Source organism: Martes martes, assembly GCF_963455335.1.
Source record: "Martes martes genome assembly, chromosome: 4".
Classification (NCBI taxonomy): Eukaryota; Metazoa; Chordata; class Mammalia; order Carnivora; family Mustelidae; genus Martes; species Martes martes.
This window is the reverse complement of record NC_137891.1, coordinates 114,390,489-114,408,639: the sequence shown is the minus strand read 5'-3', so window position 1 is coordinate 114,408,639 and position 18,151 is coordinate 114,390,489. Positions and strand designations below refer to the sequence as shown.

At 35.6% G+C, this 18,151-nt stretch overlaps 1 protein-coding gene across 1 annotated transcript in view; it reads left to right on the top strand.

The window, feature by feature from the left end:
* The window catches only part of BRDT (bromodomain testis associated), a gene marked incomplete at both ends in the record, with an annotated part of 62,634 nt that extends 56,574 nt beyond the window's left edge, over positions 1-6,060 (top strand). The window contains one exon of the mRNA XM_080799912.1: positions 5,992-6,060. Within this exon, the coding sequence (XP_080656038.1) occupies positions 5,992-6,060 (69 nt within the window). The remainder of the gene's footprint in view (positions 1-5,991) is intronic.
* Positions 6,061-18,151: the final 12,091 nt, after the last annotated feature.

Here is an 18,151-nt window from a genome sequence, read left to right as displayed (position 1 = left end):
TCCATAGTATCCACATCTTTTTTATCCACTTGTCTCTTGAAGGGCATCTTGGCTCTTTCCACAGCTTGGCGACCGTGGCCACTAGTGCTATGAACATTGGGGTACAGATGGCCCTTCTTCTCATTACATCTGTATCTTTGGGGTAAATACCCAGTAGTGCAATTGAAGGGTCATAGGGAATCTCTGTTTTTAATTTCTTAAGGAATCTCCACACTGTTTTCCAAAGTGGCTGCACCAACTTGCATTCCCACCAACAGTGTAAGAGGGTTCCCCTGTCTCCATATTCTCTCTAACACTTGTTGTTAACTGTCTTGTTGATTTTGGCCATTCTAACTGGTATAAGGTGGTATCTCAATGTGGTTTTGATTTGAATCTCCTGATGGCTAGTGATGATGAACATTTTTTCATGTGTCTGTTAGCCATTTGTGTGTCTTCTTTGGAGAAGTGTCTGTTCATGTTCATGTTAAAAAAAACAAAACTGGGGGCATCATGTTGCCTGATTTCATGCTTTACTACAAAGCTGTGATCACCAAGACAGCATGGTACTGACACAAAAACATAAACCAGTGGAACAGAGTAGAGAGCCCAGATACAGACCCACAACTCTATGGTCAAATAATCTTTGACAAAGCAGGAAAAAATATAGAGTGGTAAAAAGACAGTCTCTTCAATAAATGGTGCTGGGAAAATTGGACAGCTATGTATAGAAGAATGAAGCTAGACCATGCTCTTACACCATACACAAAGATAAACTTGAAATGGATAAAACACCTCAACGTGAGGCAGGAATCTATCAAAATCCTAGAGGAGAACATTGGCAGTAACCTCTTCGACATTGGCCACAGCAACTTCTTTCAAGACATGTCTCCAAAAGCAAAGAAACAAAAGTGAAAATGAACTCTTGGGACTTCATCAAGATCAAGAGCTTCTACACAGCAAAGGAAACAGTCAACAAAACAAAGAAGCAACCCACGGAATGGGAGAAGATGACATTACAGACAAAGGGCTGATATTCAAGATCTATATATAGATCCAAGATCTATAAAGAACTCCTCAAACTCAACACTCAAAAAACAGATAATCACGTCATATTATCTTTTTAAAAATTTTAGGGATACCTGGGTGGCTCAGTTGGTTAAGCATCTGCCTTCAGGTCATGATCGTAGGGTCTTGGGATTGAGCCCTGCATTAAGCACCCTACTCAGTGGGGAGTCTGCTGGCTGCTCTCTCTTCCTCTGCCCTTCCCCCCTACTGTGCTCTCACCCCCCCCAAATAAATAAAATCTTTTTTTTTTTTAAGATTTTGTTTATTTATTTGACAGACAGAGATCACAAGTAGGCAGAGAGAGAGAGGAGGAAGCAGGCTCCCCGATGAGCAAGGAGCCCAATGAGGGGCTCAATCCCAGGACCCTGGGATCATGACCTGAGCTGAAGGCAGAGGCTTTAACCCACTGAGCCACCCAGGCGCCCCCAAATAAAATCTTTTTAAAGAAGTTTTAAATAAATTGAAATTGTATACTTACCTATGTAGTTAATCATTTCCAGTGCTATTCATTCATTTAGATCCAGATTTCCAAACTGTATTAATTTTCCTTTCTCCTAAAGGACTTAACATTTCTAGTGGTGTGGGTTAGTTGATGATAAATTCTTTCAAGTTTTGTATATCTGAAAATACCTCTATTTGGCCCTTTTATATCAATAATAAACTTTATCTTTTAGAACATTTTAGATTCAAAGCAAAATTGAGCCCAAAATACAGTTCCCACATATTCCTCCCCTGCCCCTATCAACACATAACCTTCCACACTATCAGCATCCCACGATCCGTGAACCAGTATTGCACTACATTGACACATCACTGTCAACCTTAGTTTCTATCAAGAAAAATCCATAGCTTACTTTAGGGTTCACTCTTTGTGTTTTGCTTTTTATGGGTTTGACAAATATGTAATGACATAGATCAATCATTACAGTACCATCAGAATAATTACCCTTTTTTAAAAGTCCCCTGTATATCTCCTACTCATCCCTTCCAACCACTCATCTGTTTATTATCTCCATAGTTTTGCCTTTTCCAGAATGTCATATAGTTGGAATCATACAATATATAGCTGTTTCAAACTGGTTTCTTTCACTTTAATAATATGCATTTAAGGTCCTCTATGTCTTTTTGTAGTTTGATAGTTCATTTCTTTTTGGCTGAATAAATACTCCCAGTATGTGGCTGTATGACTGTTTATCCATTCACCTGTTGATAGACATCTTGGTTGCTTATAGCTTACAGCAATTACAGTGAGCTGCTATAAACACACGTGTGCAGGCTTTTGTGTTTTAAATTTGCCTTTATTTAAAAAAAATTTTTTTTTGCTGGATATAGAATTCTAGATTGTTAATGTTTTTTCTTTCAGTACTTTACAGATGTTCCTTCACTAGCTTCTTGCTTGCTTTGTTTCCAGTGAGAAATTTGGTATCTTTGTATAACATGCCTTTCCTCTGGCTGCTTTTAACAGTTTTATTCATCACTGGGGTTTTTTTCTATTGCTTTTATACTTTATTGGGCTTATTAGAAATGTGTGTTTATAGTGTCCATCAAGCTTGGAAAATTTTGGCCATTATTTCTTCATATTTTTTTCTTTTTCCTCTTTTCCTCCTTTGAGCACTTACTAGGCCACTTGAAGTTGTCCCACACTGATGCTCTTTTAATTTAAACCAGTTTTTTTCTTTTCCTTCGGGTTTCCTGGGTGACTCAGTTGGTTAGGTGTCCAGCTCATGATTTCTGCTCAGGTCATGATCTCACGGGTTGTAGGATTAAGCCCTGTGTTGGGCTCTGCAGTGGGCAAGGAGTCTGCTTGGGATTCTCTCTCTCCTTCTCCCCCTCCCTCTTCTCACTCATGCTTGCTTTCTCTCTCAAATAACTAAATAAAACAATTTCTTTCTGCATTTCATTTTGCTTCAGTTCACTAATCTTAAATGTCTATCTGCTATTAATTCTATCCAGTGTATTTTTCATCTAAGACCTTGTAAGTGTCATCTCTGGAAGTTGAATTTGAGTCTTTTAAAAATATTTTTGTATTTTTATTAAGTTTTGAACAAACGAAATGCAATTATCATAACCTATTTCAGTGGGCTTCTGAATAATTTTGAGTGTCAGCTCCAGGTTGGTTTCAGTTGATTGATTGGTCTCTTTATGGAAATGTTTTTCTGCTTCTTTATATGGTAATCATTGATGCCAGATGTTGAGTTTTAACTTGTTGGGTGCTGGATATTTTTGTGATCCTGGGAAAGATGCAGGTATTCATAGGACATTCAGGAACGTAGTTTGAGAAGAAAAAAGCCATTGACTTTGGCTATATGTTGATTATAATACAAATGAATTTACTAAGGAATAATGTACAAAAGTTTTGTCAGCTTCTTATTCTATAATACTAAGGTAGAAATAAACTGGATTTGGCAGTGTTGAAACATGTGGTGTTTACAACAATGTGGTCTTACAGAACTTTACACTATGAAATATTCTTTATCTGTGAAATTAAATATAATAGCAGCTAGCCACATACGGCTCTTGAGCACTTGAAATGTGGCCAATCCCATTTAAAAACTAAATTTTAAATTTTGTTTAATTTAAATGAATTTAAGGTTTCAGTAACTTAACTTAAACATTTAACTTTTTTGTGGTTTTTTTTAGGAGCACATAATTTTTCATTAGTACTTAGCTAGGACTGTTTTCTCTAATGACTTATGAATTTTTCCTGTTGGTTCTCATAAGGGCTGAACTTCAGGTACCCATATGTGATTTCTTGGCAACTTACTTGCTACCTAACAACCCAGTGAAGTAACCTAATATAATTTCTAATATCCTAAGCACTTTTCTGGAACTTGTCTAGATCTGGAAGCCGCTGAAGTGTAACTAACACCACATCTGACAGATTTGATAACTAACAATCAGGATCTTGGATCTACCTACTATTATTTTTGACAACCCAAACTCTTATGTTGCTGCTAATTTACAGATATGTACTCGAAAAAAGATAAAGTAACTTGACACCTAGCAGAGTTCATGAATTCACCTCATCCCAGTTCCCTTGACCAAGTGTTTGATTTTAAATCTGAATGGTTGAGGTGTATATGTTAGGTTATGATGATAGCTGCAGAGTGTTAGTTAGGTAAATCATGGTATCAGAGGTTAGCTGGTATAGAGAATAATAGTTCCATATCAGTAATTATTTCACACTGCAGATTTAGTCAAGATGGAAGATAGTCTGAAATAAAGTACTTTTAAAGTAAAAACAAGTTTCATTACATATTTTTATAATTTTGCAGTATGTCTGGTTACTTAACAGGAATATCACATAATATTTAGATGAGGACAATGTATCCAACTCTCATATTGGAGGGTTAAAATAGATCTTTGGGGAACTCTCTAGGACAGACATATGGCATCCTAGGAGTTGGCATTAGCAAAGTAGCCTGGGTTATGATTTAATAGTTTATCCTTTTGTTTCTGTGACATTTTAAAAGCAATATTTATAGTTTATAAGAGTCACATGTAACTTTTTAATAACCCTTTGGTATATAAGCCATAATTTCAAATCATCTCCCACATAGCCAATGGGAGTATTTCTCATCCAGGAAGTCAACCAGTTAGTTGCAGACTGACACATTTACCTACACTCTAGGCTGTTATATTTACTGATGAAAAAACAAAAAACATCTTTTTTTAAGAGATTTTATTTGTTTATTTGAGAGTGAGAGCAAGAAAGATCAGAGAAGGAGAGGCAGACTCTCCGCTGAGCAGAGAGCCTGATACGGGGCTGGATCCTAAGACCCTGAGGTCATGACCTGAGCCAAAAACAGAGGCTTAACTGACTGAGCCACCCAGGTGCCCCAAGAAGCAAACATTTTTTTTAAAGATTTACTTGCTTAATTGGGTGGGGGGGAGTGGGCAGAGAGGGAGATGGAGAGAGAATTCCAAGCCAACTCCATACTCAGCATGGAACCCAAAGCAGGGCTCAGTCTCATAACCCTGAGATCATGACCTGAGGCTAAACCAAGAGTCAGATGCTTAACCAACTGTGCACCACTCAGGTGCCCCAAAAAACATTTTTTAAAATTTCATAGTTGGTGTCATTTTGGATGCCATCACATGAACCTTTGAGAGAAGGCTTGAGAATATAAGAAACATTTATTTCCTTTGCCTCATTTATTTATTTTAGATTTTATTTATTTATCTGAGAGAATAAGAGAGAGCGAGCAGGGGAGCAAGAAGGGCAGAAAGGGAGAAGCAGACACCTCACTGAGCAGGGTGCCCGACATGGGGCTCAATCCCAGGACCCTGAGATCATGACCTGAGCCAAAGGCAGATGCTTAACCAACTGAACCACCCAGGCACCCCTATTTCCTTTGTCTTAGACTTTTGTTTACTTTAGCTTATTTTTAATGAAGCTTTTTAACATTTAATGAACACCATTGTACTGAGTGTTATATATGCATTTTGGTTTGATTTTCATAAATATCTATATATTAAATAAACTTGGTTAAATAATTTGCTCTAGGTTACACAGTAAGTGGCAGAATCCAGGAAAGCCTGTAGTTTAATGTTACATATTATATTTTTCTCAAATAGTTCGAGATACTGGTCCATTCAGAAAATAATTTTATGTGTCTAGCGCTATGTTGGTTGTAGAGATAAATGAAACAATATAATCTCAGTTCATGTCCTTGTTAATATTCTGTCAACACTGAGAGTTTTATCTCTTATATGGAGAAGTTAAACTTGTTCTTAGTGTTCTTGTAAGTTTTATTTATCACATGAACAAGAGTTTAACAAAAGTCAGTATTTGAACAGAAATAGAAAATTACATAAACTCATTATGTTAAATAGTGTTCATGTTGTATAATCTGTTCTAAATGTTGTGTAATCATTTTTATATAGTTCTAACAAAGGCATAAGTTTTTTTAAAGTAATAATGAATTTTCTTCCTTCTTTCTACAGATGGCTGGTACCATTGATATGACTCTTCAAAGTGACATTATGACAATGTTTGAAAACAACTTTGATTAAAACTTATTTAACCATCAACTTAAAATGAATGATACAAAAGATGAAAATGCATATGGTAAAATGATTGATTTCAAACACAAGATACCAATCTTATATTGTATTTTGACTGCTCTAAAATGATTAAACAGTTTTCACATATATTTTTAATAGCTATATGTTCATTTTCTAAATGGTATAATTTTCAGGGAATTATATTTTGGATCCCTAAAAATTGAATAAATTCCCAGATGTTACTCATGTTATAGATAATTGTCTGCTATGTATTATAGGCCCTTTGTAAGCAGTGAAGATCTAAAAGAAATAGCTCCTTCTTGTTTAAAAATGAAAAATATATAAAAGTGTAATAAAAACAGCCCCTGTTGAGTTTTTAACTTTTAAAACAAATGTCTCTCTGCCTTAAAATATTTAGGACCTCTAACAAATAATATTTGGTTTTTTTGACCATCAGGCTACATAAAATTCTCTGCTGATTTATGTGAAAGTTATATTGAAATTTGGTCTAAAGAGAATGTTACCTATGGTTTGGATAATGTTAAATTTGAGCAAAATAATAGCAATATTATGATGTAAGTTTCTATAGGAACTTATACAATTCTTATATGCATATGTGATATCAATGAATGTTTACATTTTTACTTAACTATGTAGTCTTTAAATGTGTAAATTATTTTTGTTTCATCATTCGCCAGTTGCAATTATGTATAAATCATGTGTATCCACTTCATATATTTTAACGTTTTAGACTCTTGAAGTGTAACATGATTCAGGCCCCATTATGATACCATCTAAAGTAAAAATTCAGAATGTGTGTATTATAGAGAGAAAGAGAAAAAGTTTCCTTGACTTCATTTGTTTTTATAATCAGTATAATTTTTTGAAATATCTAAACTATAGCCCATTTGTTTTTATAATCGGTATAATTTTTTGAAATATCTAAACTACAGCCATTTAAAAAATATCATCACTTGTGGCTAAAATGGTGGTGACACCTTCATGAAATATAGCTAGAATTAAAGTGGTAATCATACCCATTCAAGTATAGCTAATTTTTTTAAAAAGATTTTATTTATTTATTTGAGAGAGAGAGAGAGAACACAAGCCAGGGGGTGAGACAGAGGGAGAAGTAGGCTCCCCACTGAGCAGGAAGCCCTATATGGGGCTCGATCCCAGGACCCTGGGAGCATGACCTGACCTGAAGGCAGATGATAATAGACTGAGCCACCCAGGTACCCTTCGCCTGTAGATGTTTTTAAGCAAGGAATTAGTATGCATATACTAAGTAGTTTGCATTGTTATTTTTCTAAAAGATCATCATAGATTAGATCTATCTCTGTATATTCTAGCATATATATACATATATATGTGTATATATATATATTTTAGGATGATACATCAGATGTACATAGTGGTTAGCTCTAGGTGATGGAATTACAGGGTGTTTGTGTTTTTCACTTAAGACATTTCAGTGTTTTCTGGTTGTTTTTAATATTATGTAATACTTTAAGATCTGTGGGAAATTTTGCATTTTGAAGAGAGAATGAAAATAGTAAGGATTTACTTCTGTCGAATATACATTAAATCTTTCAATAGCTGCCTTTAAACAACTAATAAAACTGATGAACCAATGAGCTTTGGCTACATCTGAAAAAAGAAAATTCAGTTTTATTAATATCTTCTTATATTAAAGAATAACGACTTACTTAAGGTTTTCCTAGTAACATTGGAGGAGCCCTGATAGAGAGCTGTGTTATGGTTATCGCTGTTTTGTTTAACCAGCTTAACACTTTAACCTTCGCTCAGTCAACAGACTTTTCATAGGTTGGTTGAAGTCAGTTTAGCAGAGAAAATATCTGTTTATATAACTCATCCTTCCTATAATATGCTTTTGTTCCTTATATTATGCTTAATTCCTATATCAAGGGATGTTTTTTTGTTTTGTTTTGTTTTTTGGCTTTTCAGAACTTCTTATGGAGTTTACTTCTGTTAATTTTATGCATGAAATACTGCATGTAACTTACTGGCCTTCAACTCAAGCCTGGTTTTATGAGGACCCCTTTTCTGTCCACATCTCTCACTTCTCTCCAACTTCTAAAACTTTTTCATAGTGTTTTCTTGATTTCTTGATCAGTCATCAGAAACATTCCCTATATGACCAAACTTACTGTTTGTTTCCCCCCTCCCTTTTTCTTTGTACTTGAGTTGTTCTGGAAGTGTGGTCCCTGGAGCAGCTTCATCAGCATCCTCTGAGAATGTTTAGAAATGCAAATTCTCAAACTTCAGAATTACTTAATCAGAAACTCTGGTATAGGGTTCAGCAGTCTTTTTAGTCGAATACTCCTTCCAGGTGATTCTAACACACACTTAAAATTTGAGAACCACTACTCTAATGGAACCTGGGCTCTCTGCTGTAGGGCTCTCATTTAGTGCCTGTTTCTTCTCACTAGTGTTTTTCTTAACCTTTGGGGTGCCACTTGCAGACTATCCTCTCCTCTACCCCCTACCTTCTTCCCTAAAAACCCCCAGCTTAGGGTTTTTCATGATCATAAGACTATACCACCCTTAGTCATTTACCATCCCTGGTTCACTCCTTATTCCCCAAAGATTTTAGTCTCTCACTGTTTCTAATTGACACCTCAGTCCCTTGAACTCTGCTAATGATCTTAATAGCTAATCAACTTTAGCCATTCCTTTGTCATTGCCAATAATTTAAATTTTTCCTTAGTCTCGATTTCAGGCAAGCTCTTACTACTTCCTATCTTTTTCTAGCTTTCTCCAGATACGGCTTTGACTCCAACAATCATTAGACTTCACTGTGACCTTACAGTCCATCAATCCTAGTACTTTTCACAGTACCTCTCCCTTCATGGTTTTACTTCTTTCCTTACGCAGGTTTGTTGTGCCTTATTATTCATAACCACTCCCTTACATAGACCCTCAATCCCATTGTTCCTTTCTTTGTTGTATTCACTTGGCAAAACTCAAATCCTTATTAAATCTGCCTGCCTGCTCTGCACCCATGAAGCTGTTTGTGGTTACAGAAACACGTGCAACCATGATAACCAGCCTCACTTCAAATTCATGAGCATAAACTCAAGTTAGCTGTAATGCTGCCCAGAAAGCTTATCTACCAAGGTAGAGGTAGTAGGAAATAGTTTCTCTCCTTCCTATCCCAACTATTGAGAGATCAAAACTTGTATAGTTTTCAGTCTCCTTTTTAAAGGATTTTATTTACTTATTCATGAGAGACAGACAGAGGGAGAAGCAGGCTCCCCGGTTAGCATTGGAGCCTGATGCAGGGCTCCATCCCAGGACCCTGGGGTCACGACCTGATCTGAAGGCAGACTCTTAACCAACTGAGCCATCCAGGTGCCCCTATTTTGCATCTCTTCATGCTCATCCAAATATTGACGTGTCAGGACTTTGAAGGGGTTGTTTTTACAAAAACATGATCCTTTATACATGTTACTTGGCAATTGAGTTTTTCTTAATGCATCAGGAGCACTGTCTAGGTCTTTAGATGGATATAGATGGATTCACTCATTTTTTTCTTTTTTTTTTGCATTTTTTAAAATTTAAGTTCAGTTAACTAATATATAATGTATTATTGGTTTCAGAGGTAGAGGTCAGTGATTCATCAGTTTTATGTAATACCCAGTGCTCATTACATGATTCGTTCTTTTTTAAAAGGCTAAACATCATTCCTTAGAACAGACATATATCATGATTTATATAATCCCCTGTTGATTCAGTTAATTCCAGTCTTTCTCTACTGAACAATACTGCAGTAAATATGCCGTGTATATAGCCTTACATAATTGTGCTATTTCTAAAGAGTAGAGCTCCTCAAATGGGGTTGCTGGGTCAGAAGTTACAGTCAAAAGGAGTAGTTTTTATTTTAATAGGAGGTACCAAATGACTTTTCCAAAAAACATTAGAGCAGGTCACATTCCTAGGAGTCTGAAAGTACCACTTTCCCATTATCCTCACCAGCATTGGATATTACTGCCTTCATTTTCTTTGTTAATCTAAATGAAAAGATTATAATCAGTTTTTTTGCTTTTTATCTACCGGACTTCAAGTGGGGTTGATCTTTTATCTGTTAGCCATGTGACTTGCCTAAGAACCAATATCCTTTAGAAATTCTTTTGGTTTATAAGTTTGTACAAAACCCCTTTTTTAGATGGTTTGGAAACATTTTTTCACAATCTACTGTTTGTCTTTTGAGATTTATTGCCTTTTCTCCATTAAAATTTTGAATTTTATGTAGTCGTATGTCTGGATTTTCCTTTATAGTATCTGGCTGTTCTACCTTGTTTTGGATTGTATCCCCCATGTCAAGATGATAAAGCAGTCTTTATTTTGCACTTAAGATCCAGATAATTAATTTTTACACTAAGATTCCAGATGGATTCAAGACATTTTTATATACAGTAAGAGATAGGGAACCAGATTTTTTTTTAATAAATGAACTCTCAGTCATGCTGCTACAATTTACTTACTGCTCCTCTGAATTGCAGTAGTTGTCATTCTGTGAGAAATTCATGATCACTTTATTCAATATTTAAAAATTGAGTGAAATTAAACATTAGAATTTTGATTGGGATTAGATTAGAATTAAATTTAGAGACCTGTCAATTTTGTTTCTAGTATCACAAGTAAAACCTGCATGGGACCCATTTTTTGAGGCATTGCCATGCTTGCAGGCAGAAGCAGCTCTCTCGGGAACATCTCTCCCATGCCCCCTCCACACACATGCACACACATTTAGTTGGGAGGAGAGCAGTAAGCAACAGATGTTGGGGCTTTCTTGAGCTCAGATGCTAGGACCAGTGTTATGCTAATTGTGCCATGGACCAGTGTTGAAGAAGGTCTTCAAGAGGCTGAAGTGGCCCCAGGTTGGCTAGAGGCATAAGCAGGATCACCACAAATTAAGGTCAAGAAATCAGCTAGCAAAGATGAATGATAGGAAAAAAGCTGCAGTGAGTGAGATTAGCATAAACAATGAACAACACATAGAAGTTACTCTTTTATCACCCTCTTCACAGGACTGAAGTAGACTAGCTATTTGTAAAGTGTTTAAATAAGACTTTTGGAGGAAAATGAGCAGATTTGGAAAAAGTGAGACTTCAGGAGGGAAAGTGTTACACTAAAAAACTCAATGGATTAAAACAAACACAGGTAAAGAGAAAATCAATGAGCTATATAACATCTACAAATAACTACCAGGACATTGCACAGACAAGGAGAAGGAAAAGAGATTGAGAGCAGGGATTTGCAGAATATACCCCACAGGTCAAATCCAGCTTGCTTGTTTTTAAATTATTTATTGGAAGACAGACGTGTGTTCTTATATACTGTCTATGGCTGTTTAGGTGCTATAATGGCAGAGTTCAGTAGGTATAACAGTCTGTGTGGCCCTCAAAGCCTAAAATATCTACTCTGTGATCTCTTACGAAGTGTGTCAATCCCTGACCTACAGGATGAGATGAAATCTAATCATAGTCCTTGGAAACAACAAAGAGGAGACCATGATTGTGGTTTTCTTAAAATTATGTAAAATGAGTACAACTTAAGTACAACTTATTAAGTAAGATAAAAAGAAATCCATACCTAAGACATTTTTCAGTGGCCTGAACAATACCATAAGCAAAGAAGATTTTGCAGTCAGAGAAATGGAGTTTTATCACCAAATAAATTTAAAAGAGTTAACCAGCAGCAGTGACCACCAGAAAGAGTGGAATTAAATCTTCAAAATTTTGACAGAAAAATAACCGTTGGCTTGAAATGTGGAGAAATTTTGGAGGGCTATGATTCCTCCAGTATTAAACATGCATGTGTTAATGGTGAAGTTTATTTTCTTACTGTGTATGTATATATAGCTTTTTTCTGCAGCATAATATCTCTTGATAATGCCTTTTTGGGCATAGTTGTCAATAACAATGTATGGCTGCTGCTGCTTTTTTTTTAACAAAAAAATGTTCATAATGTTAGCATCTAGTTTTTTGTATTCTCTATGTCTGACTTGTTTGTCACAGGAGAGCATGTGTTGATGAAATTCTAAATGTGGTTAAATTTTTCTTTTGCGAGGGAAGGAAAAGCTATACATTTCACTGCTGGTTGCAGATTTCTTTCAGATTACATTCATTGGCTTGTATGTATACAATATGAAGAGTGATCTGAGGTAATTGTACTGAGCTTATGTTTATCCACTAGTCTTTGATTAAATAAAATTATCAGATTGGAATTCTGTACCCAGAATTATTAAATTATTATAAGACTAATAATTTATTAGTATTAATAATTAAAATATATTATAAAATTATTAAAATGAGGATGAAATAAATGAAAGTTTAGCACAAAATATTCTCCCCTAAAGGAAATGTATAAGGGGTATTCCATTTGGTAGTATGGTAATTTGAGAGGCCCTATTCCTTCTAGTAATTATGCCACCTGGAACACATAGTCTCTAAAACTGATGGAGCACAGAAGATAGGATGACACTGGATGCCATTAAGGGCCAGACTTGGGAGAGACTTAAACTTCTTGCACTCATATCCCTCTGGCCAGAACCCACTTTTTCATACGCCTGACTGCAGGTCTGGAAAAATTCAGAGCAGCACATGAATATTGGTAATTCTCCACCATACACAGGCATTTCACTTAAGAGGAAATTCATATAGCTAATAAATATAAAACGATGCTCAACCTTGTGGGACAGATGAAAATATGAGGCCATAGAAAATACCAATTTTTACCCAACAAATTAGCACAAATGATGTCTCTAGCATTATCCATTATTGAAGAGGATCAATGGGAACTCATAAGGGAGTGTAAGTAGATACTACCAGTTTATAACTAACAATAGAATGCACTTTTTTCTTTTTTTTTTTAAGCACCTATGGAACATTCACCAAAATACCATATATCTGGGTCATGAAACTAATTTAAAATAATTGAAATTATATAGAGTATGTTTTTAGTCATTAATAGTATCAGATCATAAATCAATAATAGACAATAGGAAAATCACTAAACAAAATTAATATACTTAATAATTGATGGATCAATAGGAAATCATATAAGAAAATTAAACACAGAAACGAATGACTTATCAACATACAACATACTGAAATGTGTGGAATGCTGCTAAAAGAGTACTGAAAGAGAAATTCGGAAGTGTCAAGTGCTTGCATTAGAAACAACAAAAAGTCAAATCAGTAATCTTAGTTCGTAACTAAACAACCTAAAAAAGCACATCCAAAACAGGACAAGAGCAGAGATTAATCAAATTCAAAAAGAGAAAATCGATGAAACAAAAATCTGGTGGTTGAGGGAGGAAACGTAGTCATTGAGTTTTTTTGTCTTTGTTTTTTTGCTTTTAAGTTTTATTTATAAATTTAAATAATTTAAATTATAAATTGTAATTCAAGGGAGACAACCATAAAAGACTCTAATTTCAGGAAACAAGGTTGCTGGAGGGGGGGTGGGGGTGTGAGGGATGGGGTGACTGGGTGATGGATACTGGGGAGGGTATGTGCTTCGGTGAGCGCTGTGAATTGTGTAAGACTGATGAATCACAGACCTGTACCCCTGAAACAAATAATACCTTATATGTTAATAAAAAATTATAATTCATAATTTAGAAGCTCCTGAAAAAGAAACCCAAGCCCATATGATTTCACTGAAGGATAATACCAAACATTCAAAGGATTAACACTAATTTAAGACAGTCTCTTCCAGAAAATCTATTTTGTGTTCCAGAAATTGGTCTATCCTATAATTTTTGTCAACAGAACATTTTTAAAAAGATTTTATTTTCAAGTAATCTCTACACCCAATGTGGGGCTTGAACTTGCAACCTCAAGATCAAGAGTTATATGCTCTACTGACTGAGCTGGCCAGCCACCCTACAACAGGACAAATTTTATCAGTAGGAAGAAGGAACACTTCCCAACTCATTTTATAAGGCCAGTATTACCCTGATAACTAGAACCAAAGAAATAAAAAAAAAACAAAAACTGCAGGCCAGTATCTTCTAATGAATTTAGACACAAAAATCTTCAACAAATAGTAGCAAACTAAATCCCACAGTGTATGAAATTAGTTATATACTATGACTAAGTGATTTATTCCAAGTATCCAAAGCTGTTTCAACATTTGAAAATTAATCAGTGTAATTCAAAATTCAACTCACATTCATGATTAAAAAATAAAACACCTCAGTAAGTTTTTCAGGGAAATTACTTCAATTTGATATGGAGCATCCTACATTTAGGAACATGGTAAGGATATCCACTCTCACCATTCTCACTCAACATAATACTAGAAATTCCACCCAACGCCCCTGTGTGGCTCAGTGGGTTAAGTGTCTGACTCTTGATTTTAAATCAGGTCATGATCTCAGGATTGTGAGATCAAGCCCTGGGTTGGGCTCTGTTCTGGGCGCAGAGCCTGCTTTAGATTCTCTCCCCACTCTTCCCCCACCTCTCTATCTCTCTCCCTCTCTAAAAAAAAAAAATAAAATTGGGCGCCTGGGTGGCTCAGTCAGTTAAGTATCTGTCTTCCACTCAGATCATGATCCCACAATCCTGGGATGGAGTCCTGAATGGGGCTCCCAGATCAATGAGGAAACTCTTTTCTCTCTCCCTCTGCCATTCACCCCACTTGTGCTCTCTCGCACGTGTTCTATCAAATAAATTAATAAAATATTAAGTAAGTAAATAAATAAATAAATAAATGACAACTGGATTTCACCATAAGGTATGGCCTTTTTTTTTTAAAAACTAATTTTTAAGCAGTTTCTGAATCAATTTAGCTTTAAGGAATAGCTGCTGAATTTTTGCACATGATTTTCTACATAGAAAATCCCAAGGAATCTACAAAAAAATAAAAAAAAAAACCAACCCTTACAACTAATAAATGATTTAGGCAAGGTCAGAGGATACAGTATCAACATACAAAAATCAACCTGATCTCTTTTCTGATCTCTATTACTAATGAGCCTATGGCAACTTAGAAGATTACATATATAATCATTTCAAAGAATATGAAATACTTAGGTATATGTTGAACAGATGTTCATATGTACAGGATCTATATGCTGAAAATTATAAAATGCCTATGGAAGAGGTAGAGAAGAAAGACTGACATAGGCATATTGCATGCATAGATTGGAGGACTCAACATAGGAAAGATTCAGTTCTCCTCAAACTGATCTGGTTTAATGCACATCCTATCAAAATCCCAGCAAAAATTTTCACAAACAGGCTTATTCTAAAACTTAGACTGAATGGCAAAGGCGTTAGAATAAACAATACTGACAAAAAACAAAGTGAGAAGAATCATTCTGTATGGCAATAAGACTTACTGTAAAGCTACAATAATCAAGAAAATGTATTCGTGAAGCAGTAGACCCCAGAATAAAGAACTCAGAGAAAGACCCCCACAAATAGCTGATGTGATTTTTGACAAAGGTGCAGTTCGGTGGAGAAAGGACAGCCTGTTTGACAAATGGTGCTAGAGCATCCATAAGCAAAACAAAAAACAAAAAACAAAAAACAAAACAAAACAAAAAAAACCTCAAATCTTACATCTTATCCAAAAATTAACTCAAAATAGGTCATGGGTTTATTTATTTATTTTTTTAAAGGGTCATGGGTTTAGAAGTAACATACAAAACTATAAAACTTTTAGAAAAAAAGAGAAAAATCTTTAGGTTGTGTGATTAGGCAGAAAGGCTTTAGACTTGATACCAAGAGTTTGATCCAAAAATGAAAAGACTGTTAAGTTGGACCTCATTAAAATTAAGACTTTTGCTCTGCGAAAAGGTAAGCTACAGATTAGGAAAATACTTGCCAACCACATATCTGACAAGAAAGAGCATATGAGACTATATTAAAAACTCTCAAAACTCAACAGTCAAAGAAACAAACAATTTAGTTAGAATTGGCAAAAATATGAATACCAAAGAGGATATACATATGGCAGACACACATATACAAACATGTTCACTATTGCTAGTAGCCATCAGTAACATAAATTTAAACCACAATGAGATATCAGTACACACCTATCAGGAAGGTTTAAAGTAAAAAATAGTGACTCCACAAAATGCTGGCAAGGGTGCAGAGAAACTGGATCATTCATACATTTCCTGTGAGAATGTGAAATGGTATATAGCCACATAAGAAATCAGCTGTCACTTCTTATAAACAAAACATACAAAGCCATATGACCCAGGCGTGCCTGGGTGGCTCAGTTGATTACATGTCTGCCTTCGGAAAAAAAAAAAAAAAAAAGTCTGCCTTCGGCTTAGGTCATGATCCTGGGGTCCTGGGATCAAGCCTTGCATCGGGCTCCTTGCTTAGCAAGGAGTCTGCTTCTCCCTCTGCCTCTGCTACTCCCCCTCCACTCTTTCACTTGCTCTTGCTCTCTCTCAAATAAGGAAATAAAATCTTTTAAGAAATTAAAATAAAAAATAAAAAAAATGAAGCCATATGACCCAGTAATTGTACTACTGGACATTTATCCCAGATAAATGAAAACTTAACGATTACACAAAAACCTGTACACAATTGTTCATAGCAACTTTATTTTTACTAGCCAAAAACTGGAAACAACCTAGATGTCATTCAATAGGTGAATGGTTAACAAATTGTAGCATATACATAATTTGAAATACTAGTGAGCAAAAATGAATGAACTGTTGATACTTGCAATAACTTGAATTTCTAGGGAATTATGCTGTGTGAAAAAAACTAAGTCCAAAACGTTACCTATTTTATGGTCTCATTTATATAACATTTTTGAAGTGACAAAATTTTGGAAATGAAGAACAAATTAGTGGTACCAGAGGTGAGGGACAAGATGTGACTGTGGTTATAAAAGGACTACATAAGACATCCCTGTGGTTATGGAACTGTTCTGTATACTTGACTTTGGTGGTGGGTACACAAAGCTACATATATAACAAAATTATAAAGTGTGATGGACACTGTTTAAAGTGTACACAGTTTCTCTATTTCTTATGCCTGCGTATAAATTTCCGATCATCTCATTTAAAATTTCAATTTGAAAATGGGAATACTCAAAAATTTTTTTAAATGCACAAAATTTATTTTGGTAATCATTCCACAATATATATACATATATCAAATCATTATGTCATACACCTAAAACTAATACAATGATATATGTTAATTACATCCAGTTTTTAAAAATCAGGAAATTTGGGCTTCCACTTGGGATTTAGAAAGCTGGGAAAGCATTTCTCCCACCACTACAACAAACACAAAAGCCAGAAAGTCTTTAAATTCACAACATTTCTTAATCTGAGGGCTGAGATTGCAGGGTAACCAAAACCTGAAATTTAAAGAAAGATGAATGCATCAAAGGAGAGACAGGACATAAGTACTGGCTTACCTGAGGCAGATGTCTCCAAATGCTATATAATCCAGCAACAAAAACAAACAAACAAAATTATCTAAAAGTAACAAATTCCTAAAGACTGGCTATGGACTAGTTGAGAATATGGAACCCCTGACAGCACAAGAGCAATTTGCAGCAATGTGCAGATTCTTCTTCTCTGCAGAGCTCATTAGGACTTACAAGAAGATGGGGTTCTGAGAAAGCTAGCCTCCTGATGCAGGCCTGGAAGAGAATAGCACCAGATATAGGAAAAGCACAAAGGCTTCTCCAGATCCTTCTTCCCTGTCTTCCTTAAGGAATATAAGCCCGAAGCTTTCTGGTTGAGTTAGAGCAAACCCGGTCACCCATCTAGGGCACTGATGAAGACCTATTGCACCTGGTGGGTGGAGGGGAGAGTGGGTGGGCAGAGGAATCAGAAATAAATCCTCTAATCTAGGACAGGGGCAGGAAATACATCATGGATCCAGACCATTGGAGAGTCCCTGTCACTGGGTACAGGAAAAGATCATTGGGAAGATCCCACCCTGATATCCAAGATACCCCAATATCCTGATATCCTTAGTCCCTGTCTGCGAGGCTGAATCAGGACACCAGAGAATGCCCCTCTACCCCCTGCCCTTCCTACCTCCAGGGTAATAAGCATTCAGTAATGAAAGCAGTCTAC